Source organism: Microtus ochrogaster, chromosome 8, assembly GCF_000317375.1.
Source record: "Microtus ochrogaster isolate Prairie Vole_2 chromosome 8, MicOch1.0, whole genome shotgun sequence".
In the NCBI taxonomy this organism is placed as follows: Eukaryota; Metazoa; Chordata; class Mammalia; order Rodentia; family Cricetidae; genus Microtus; species Microtus ochrogaster.
This window is the reverse complement of record NC_022015.1, coordinates 66,547,422-66,556,268: the sequence shown is the minus strand read 5'-3', so window position 1 is coordinate 66,556,268 and position 8,847 is coordinate 66,547,422. Positions and strand designations below refer to the sequence as shown.

At 41.6% G+C, this 8,847-nt stretch overlaps 1 protein-coding gene across 1 annotated transcript in view; it reads right to left on the bottom strand.

The window, feature by feature from the left end:
- Positions 1 to 3,287: 3,287 nt before the first annotated feature.
- Positions 3,288 to 8,847, bottom strand: part of Slc35g1 (solute carrier family 35 member G1) — an 8,765-nt gene continuing 3,205 nt past the window's right edge. Inside the window, exons 2-3 of the mRNA XM_005352207.3 lie at positions 7,838 to 8,018; positions 3,288 to 6,011 (exon numbers count right to left, since the gene is read on the bottom strand). Coding sequence (XP_005352264.1) covers positions 5,273 to 6,011; positions 7,838 to 8,018 — 920 coding nt within the window. The 3' untranslated portion in view covers positions 3,288 to 5,272. The remainder of the gene's footprint in view (positions 6,012 to 7,837; positions 8,019 to 8,847) is intronic.

Below are 8,847 nucleotides of genomic sequence, written 5' to 3'. Positions count from 1 at the left end.
AAGTTTCAAATTTAGCTTAACAGATTTAGATTAATTAGTTTGGATGAGAGCTAGCTTCTTCCATCTGCTTGTTTTTGTCATCTTGTAACTTCTAGAAAACTCTACTGTATGCCCATGAAAGAGTGTGACATACACCAACATTCTCAGTGTCATTATTAAATATTGGCATTATTCGGGCATTGGAGAAGACTGGTTTAGATGACTTTATTATCCTTATCCCTATATATGTAACTTCTGACAACTTACTTGTCCTTTTTCATGATCTTGTTTTTTACACTGACGTGTTTTACTATATACAATTACAAGCATGTATAAGTGGGTACATACAAAGGCAAACATATGTTTTCTATCTTTATTTTTTAGTAATTTAAAACAAAATTTTTTTTATTCTCATAAATCTTCAACTTGAGAACCCAGCAGAGGGCTATGTTTGTGTGTCCTGTCCATGGTGTTAGTTGGGATAGCCTACCTGAGGGCTGGAGGATCCATTCCCAGCGGGCACTCCGTCTGGCAGGGCACTGTGAGCTGTCAGCTGGGTGCAGAGGGGTGGAGACTCCTCTTCATGTGGGTCTCTATGTGGCCCTGGCTTCCTCACAGCAGTGAACTGGGTTTCCAGGGTAGCATCACATGAGAGAAATGGTTAGACTGAATTAGAAAGGGGGGGTCTGAATAAGCTTCATGCTTTGAATTTGATTCTGATATTAACATGGTAACACCTGGTGTCATCATAAAGAACCCCAAATAATAAGGTCCTCAGTTTCTACCCCTCTGGTGTGTTTTGGCACATACTGTTTGGGCTTGGGATGCTTTGAACACCTGTGAGAACAGCTGGGCATTTACAGTATCAGGAACAGGCTTCTGGGCTCACGTGTTCTCTCTGGCCCTGAGTTTGCAGTTTTTAGCTGCTGTACCTGACCTTGGCTTGGTACTTTGATCACCTCAACACATTTTCTCCTACCCAGGTTTACCTTTACTCAAACGCGGTTCTATATTTTCTTGACCCCAGCCTGGGAACTCATCACAAATATGGGCTAGTTCCTGTGTTTTATGGCTACATGTGCATGTTAGGACTGTGAGTGGTTATGAGTCATGAAGTTGGAAGCTTCAGGCTTTCCTCTAGTGGTGGCATTCCCGGAACTTGGCACCTCTGTCCTTGTGGTGCAGGCTGCCTTGTTACCTGTCCAGTCTTGATATCACAGACAACTGCTCTTTACCCTCGTGCTATAACCCTTACCCCCAATTTCTAGATAAAAAGGAGAATCACATATTATGGGCTCTCTGTGAGGTTTTCCAAGTCCAAGTTTCAAATAGGCTATAACCTAAGTGAGTGCTTCTTTGGGTGTCACAGGGAGACACAGGCATCCTTTAGAATTTTGGGTAAGTATGGTGCCTTTATTAGATGTGATACGGAGCACCAAAAGGACCAAAAAAATCATGCTTGGGGGTCCAAATGATACCACAATAAACCAGTTCTAATGCCACCACTGGCTGTGACTCTGCACACGGTGGTATGGGGGAAATTAGCTCTCTTGCCACTCAAAGACTTGTCATTGTTAGTGGATGAGGAAGGCAGCTAGAAGAGTCATGCTCAGTACAAAGGAGGCACATGGAGGGTTGGGCCAATTTCCCAAATCAGAGTCAAACATCATTCTCACTGGGGACAAGCACTAATGCCAGCTGGAGAATCGGTTACACCTATGCACAAGGTAAGAGAAGCAGTGACCCTAGCAGCCTTCTGTGGGCAGCTCTGTCTCAACAGAAAAGGTGCCCATCCACTCAAGTCTGCGCTTACAAGAGGGGCTGATGGAAGTTTGCATTCTGAGGCATTTGTACCTGCACTCCTTCTCCTTAGCAGGAAGGGCCCAGAGGAGGCTCCGTTTTGGAGAATAAATAATTAAGTCTTAACCACAGCTCAATACGTAGGCTTTTGTGCTTCTTGTCTGGCCTACGGTCTATGCCACTCACCAGTTAGAAGGATTTGGATAATAATATTCTGTTTACCAGATGAAGAGAGCCCAAGTACACTGCTTGTCTCGCTGCAAAGTAACAAAACTACACCCAGCCTCAGAGGCCCAACCCAGTACTTTGTCCCCTTCTCCAAAGGGATTAAAAAGGGTGAGACGCTGCAGGCAGTGGAATAATCAGAAGTCCCAGCTCACCCATTGAGGCTAAGCAAACTCTGAGGACACGTTAAGATTATAAGAAAAGCAGGGGAAAGGATACTTCTGGCAAATCTGAGTTAATAGAAAGATGGACCCATGTATCTCGTGCTGGGATGTGGGAAAGCAGAATGGAAAGAGGGGCGGGCCAGATGGGCTTGACAGTGTGAACCACAGGTCACCACAGCTTTCTAAGAACTGGAGTGATAACAGCAGGGCCTCGGGAAGGCTGACCGCCTTGACTCCTGGATCAAGGTCAAAGTCTTAAGTGGGTGGCTAGGTTGGGCACAGTGAATTCAGGTGGGTGTGGTGAGAGCAGAATGAATTCCCAGCGCAGCAGGAGGGTCTATCTAAAGCTCCAAGCTGCTAAGTTCTGGGAGTCTAGAAAAATGAAGGTCTCTGAACCAATTACTATCTCTTTTATAAAATTTTTAATTGAAAATAGATTTTTCTCTCATATAATACATCCCAACCACAATTTTCCCTACCTCCACTCCTCCCAGTTACTGGTACCCTACATCCCCTCTCCTCAAGATCCACTGCCCTCCACTTCCTCTTAAGAAAAGCACAGGCCTCCAAGAGACAGTCAAATAGGACAAAACAAGACACAAAAGACAAGGCAAAAGCCCTCATATGAGGGTGGACAAGGCAACCCAGTAGGAGGAACAGAACCCCAATAGCAGGCAAGAGGGACAGAGATTCACCCACTCACACTGTTAGGGGTCCCACAAAAAGATCAGGCTATCACCCACAACATATGCCGAGGACCTGGTGCAGACCCATGCAGGTCCTGTGCTTGCGGCTTTATTCTCTGTGAGCCCATCCATGTGAGCCTGCTTAGTTAATTCAGTGGGCCAGATCACTCTTGATTTTGGAGCTGTTGTATTTACTCAGTATGAGGAACAGATATAGTTAGAAATTGTAAGACCACGGCCCAGCTAAATGGATAGAAGCCAGTCTCGTATAGAAAATAAAATTTGAAGCACCCGGTCGAGAAATGAGTAATGAGACATTTTTCTACAGTCATAAAAACCAACATATCACTTTCTTTTATAATTTTATTACTTACAAAATAAAAACAAGTTAGGAAAAATATTTTCCTTTGCAAGATATAGAAACTACAATCTTTGGAAAATACATACCCCCCCCCATAGCTGTTACAATACATAACCTTGTATACCTCTTGAACATTGTTTAAAAATCATACCCTGTAAAGGTTGGGATAAGAAACATTGTCTCCAATGTCAGCCACATACAGTGACATTCAAGTACTTAAGATTCAGTTGAAATAAAGCATGTTTTCAAATGGGTTTATCTTCTACAATCCCAGCAACTCTTTCTTCTACTGTGTAAGTTAGTCAGTGGCTCCAGGAATGTCTGACCTTCCATACGTGGAACTAAGTGAAAAGAGGCGGCCATGGAAACCCAGCTACCGCAGGTCTCCATCCTGTCATCCTTGTGTATGGAACATGGCTCCCGTGGGATGGTCTATAAGGTAGCTCTAGCTCTCAAAGGCTGCCGGCTATGTTTTCTGAGCTGCTGGCATGGCACGGCTGCAAATCTGCGTTCCAAGAGTATGAGTCAGGTCAAGTGTGATTGAGATGACTCAGCTAAATAAATATCATCTAGGATGTCAGATGGAAAGTATTTAAAACCATCAAAGTTAAAGTTTCTCTTTGGAACGACTGGAGAAGATCCTCTTAACAGAATGTAAGCCCCAGGAACTTAGCTCCTGCCTTTGGAAGAGCTGTGGGGAGGAGACCGACCTAAAACACACAGCCCCTCAACTCTGCAGCTGAAGGTAATAGCAGAGGGTGTCTGGTAGAGCAAGATGGCCGCCACGATGGCTTACCATAAAGGCATCCATAGTGACAAAGACTCGTGGTCATGTATTCCCAACACCCTGACCGATCTCCCAAGCTTTCCTCTTTCACAGGAGAGTACCAATCTGCTAATGCTCCACATTTAGAATCTACTGTCTTGAGTTCACACTAGTATCATGGTACAGCCTGTCAATCTAATTACCTGTGATTATTTTTATATATGCAAGAAACTGTGAAAGTCAATCAACTGTGGACTAATAGGTATTTATCTTTTTTGTATATCACAAGCATTATAAAATATTCCAAAATGGAGGAAGACTACAGGAGTAAGTTTAATAATAACAGACCTGTACTTTAAAGGGGCTTTTCAGATGCACCTTCTAGAACTATGATTTTCATAAATGAAAATGGTACAGTCTGGGCAATTTGATATGGCCCAACCCAGTACAATCCTGAGAAAACTGTATTTGGCATCATACTATGAATTCAAAGATTGCATGTAGAGAATCATCACACCTCACATGTAAAAACCTCAGGATGGAAATGTGCACACTGGTCACACCAAGATTTCTCTCTCAGGATTTTAAGATTGGAAATCTTGGAATGTTTTAAGAAATAGTGCAATTTCAATAACACAGGAGACAATAAAAAATTCAAAATGGTAGCCAGAGTTACTAATATACCAAAAGAGAGAACTGCTAACCACATGTGGCGAGTGAAAGGCTCCGTTCAGAGAGTAGATATAAAAATCCTGGCATCAAAACAAAGGGCACAAACAAAAGTTAAAAGTGTAATAATCATTGTAAGGTCCTTAAAAATAAGGCTGGTTTACTTATAGTCCTATCAGTAAGTAGGCACCTGTACCAGGTTTTGGCTTTGGCATCCTAAATGGCAAACAAAGGATTAACACATAACTAATTATAGCAGCACTGTCAACAGTAAGCTTCTTATCTACACTGCTAAAATAGAGTATTTCCCGCCCATAGCTTATCTGTGTCAAAAATAAAGTTTTAAAATTGTATTCATAAAAATTTCTAAAATTCCTCAATAAGCTATCTTCTCAATGACACCCCAATCCCAAGAAACCAAAGCAAAAAATAAAAGCTATCCAAAAATTGCTAGGCTAGACTAGCTACTCTTAATTTAAAAAATATCATATTTTAAAAAATGGTACTTTATTTATGAAATTTATTAAATATAATCAGTGAATAATGCAGATTTTTCAGGTATGTAAGATGTCCGAGCTAGGTGATGGCATTTTAAAAAAATATAGATTTCAACAGTGACATTTCATTTGGAACTTTGGATCCATCTACGTATGGTTGATCCGGTAGTACTGGCTACTACACAGAGAGCCCCACCCACTGTCCACCAGGTTGGCATATTATTAAAGAAAGCAATCTGGAAGATAAAAGCAAAGACTACATCCATTGTCTTCATTATTGCTACGGGTCCTGCTTTTTCTACTTGCACTGCTTTAGTGATAAATATCTGACCCCCCAAACCTAGGAGTCCAATGAGTATGAGAAACAGCCTGTCCAGCCCACAGTAAGGAAGACTCCACCCTCCTATGGCAAAGAGGATGACGATGCATTCAAGAAGGCCAAGGATGACATAATACCAAATGCTCAGGAAGTAGTCCACGGATTTTCCCATTTTCCTTAAGATAACCAGAGTCATTGCAGATAGCACGGCATGTCCAATTGCGGCAAACGTTCCCTTAATGTGATCTGAATAGTTTTTGCTCATCTCTGAGGTGTCGGAGCCAAATAAAAATGGCGGTCTGACGATAAGGATCACTCCGGCGAATGCGAACAACGTGAAGAAAGCATCCCAAAGGCTATACTTTTCCTTGAGAAATATCCAAGCAAATATTGACGTAAACATTGGACAACTAAACGCAATAACTGTGGCGTCTGCGAGGGACGTCGTCTGGAAAGCATAGTACATAAGGATCATGGCACTGGAACCAAAGATCCCTCTGAGAAGAAGGAAAAGCCGCTGACCTTTGGGTCCTATGAACCCAGTTCTGCAAATTTAAATGAAAAAAAAATGCATTTTAAATGAACTTGGCATTGTTTTTAGATCAAAATGTTTAATCAGACATTATTGGAAAAGTACATTTTACTAAAAATAAGGGAGTAATAGTAAATTCTACCTAGTACTGAATAGTAAGAATCGTTTAAAATATTTTTCTAGTTATAGAAATGATGGTTCAAAATGTTCATAGCAGGAGCAAAAAGCGAACACAGAACCTCATAAACAGCATGATAAAAGTCAGCAAATATAGATAATTGTTTTCTCATGCATATTCTAGCAAAAAATAAAGATTAAAAGGGTAAGATGTTAAGAGACATTATACCCTAGTAGTAGAATCACATAATATAATCCAAATTTTCTATGATTGTTTTATAATAAACATAATTTCAGGATTTTGTAGTACTACATGAGGAAGCTTAATCCTGGATCATGCACACTCAGCCACATCAATTCTTCTATAAAAGCTGAGCAAGGCTAGAATGTAGTCACTGAATATGAGGCAGCTTTTTGCTGTCCTTATGAGTTAAAATACACTAAAAAAAACCAAAAGCCATGGTTTGATCCATAAAATGAATGCTATATTGTCTCCAATTAAACACTCAGAATCTACTCTGATAGTTCCTAGCTAGATACAACTTCCTGACTCATGCTAGAGCAGGCTTCATCCAGGTAAACATGAACATCTATGTATCTAGAGTCAGAACAAATCTGGGGCCCATACATGTGTAGAAAAGCTATATATGTTCCATGATCATGAACACAAAATTAAAACAGATTAGGGCCAAAGATTTTCAAAACACTTTCTAGCTCTGAATACTTTTATCAAAAACTGGAGAATATGGTTGCTAACCTCAGTGTTGTTACCTCCTTTAGAAAGTGGCTCTAGCTCATCATTATTTTTGGAAGCACTCTGGCTTATACATTCGCAGAATTTCACTTTCTAAGCAGTTTCTCAGGATACAGAATGGCACTATTCTAAATGAATCTGTATCATGGCATGGATGCAAGGAGGCACTGGAGGCAGGCGATGGAAACTTGACTTGAGGTTTAAGCATCTTCAGCTCCCAAACAAACAGCCAGGTAGCCACTCAGGGCCCAATTAGTCTCCTCCCAGGGTCCAGAGAACATAAAGGTATGTGTAAGTTACGGGGGGGGGGGGCACGCATAATTTCAGCCCTACTGAGATGGACAGAGTCTACACAGAAGAAAAGGGATCAAGTAAGGGGGGAGAGTAGAGAAGGGACGTAAATAGCACCTATATGCTGAAGTCTCTAGAAAGTACTCTAACCAAGAATAACTTTTATCTGACCCTTGCAACCCGCTCTGAGCACAGCCCCGAGAGCATCCCTCCCTCCAGTTTGTAGGGAAAGAAACTGAATACCAAAGTAGCCAAAGATCTTGCTCAAGGCCTTACCCTCCACTCCCTTTAAGACTGCCATCTTACTGGCATGATCTGGCAGGGCAGTCTGTCCCACTGAGGGAACCCTGGTGCTATATAACTCCTAGCATTTACTTTTTAATCTTCAAAACACTAGTTATGCCAAAGTAAAGGAAGGAGGGTGGTACACCCAGAATTTTGTTTTCAAATAGAGAGGGTGAACAAGTACAAGTCACCCTTCTCCTTTGATGGGCACGTGGTATGTGCTTATGGTAGAATCGTCTTTGAGTAGATCCTGAGAACACGTCATTAGTCAGGGTGAAGGGGAACTGACTGGTCAATCCATGATTAACCAGTTACTACAGAAAAAATACTAAGACAGTTCAAAAGATTTACACAGTTGTTAACATCCTCTACTTCACTCTAAAAATACTTACTTTCTGTATATTAAGCAAGGAATAATAACTAGCAATTGGAACACACATCGAAATGCACTGATCTCTACAGCATGGACGTCTTGCACTTTCTTAACAAATATAGAGGCCACTGAGAAAAGGAAGGCGGACAACACTGTGTAAAACAAGCCAAGTCCAGGGCAGGGTGCTTTCTTCTTGCCTTCTGAAAAAGATTAAATTCTGGTTAGTCCTTGCTCCCAGGCACGTTTCATCACATTCACTTAGAGTGTCAACCAATGGCTAGACGCTAATGGAAGACCTTAGCATCCTTGCTCTTGTACCACCTTCCCTACCCATTATGAAGAATCCATAGGTGTGGGTAACAAACTAAAACTACATTGTTAAAAAAAAAAAAAAGTCATTTCTCCCAACAAAAGATGGATTCCTTTGGGCTCGCTAAGAATCACCCCTCACTTTACAAGTCCAGGACATCTTGCTGAGGCGGTGAGAGGGATCTTTAAGGAACACTAGTCGAAGGGAAGTGAGAGGTCCTGCTCAGAGACAGGCCTTCCATCCTCTCTCTTCCTGCTGAGCTTCCAGGAGAAAGTTTCTTTGCTGGAATTCAGTTTACAACTGCTTATCTCTCCATGTGTTGATAATCTGACTTCTAGACGCCTATGAGCTTATCCAGGGCTGGGACCTCTGCTCTCTTGTCTGTGCCTGGGACACACTCAACCTGAGTAAGTAAGTAAATACACAAGACCACCACAGAAAGACACAAGCGTCTAACATTACTGGCAAGAAGATTAAACTAGAAAGGCTCGGCTGTTGTGTAACTGTGAGCTGCTAATTTTGCCCCGTCTTAACTTGTTCCTGCCTTAATCTGAACCAAGAAATTTGTACTTCCTGCAGGTCTTCAATTGTTTATTACTGACATCTTGTGTAGTATTAAAGACAAGACACACACTCAGTGTACAGACACACACTCAGTGTACAGACACACACTCAGTTGTACAGACACATACTCAGTGTACAGATACACACTCAGTGTA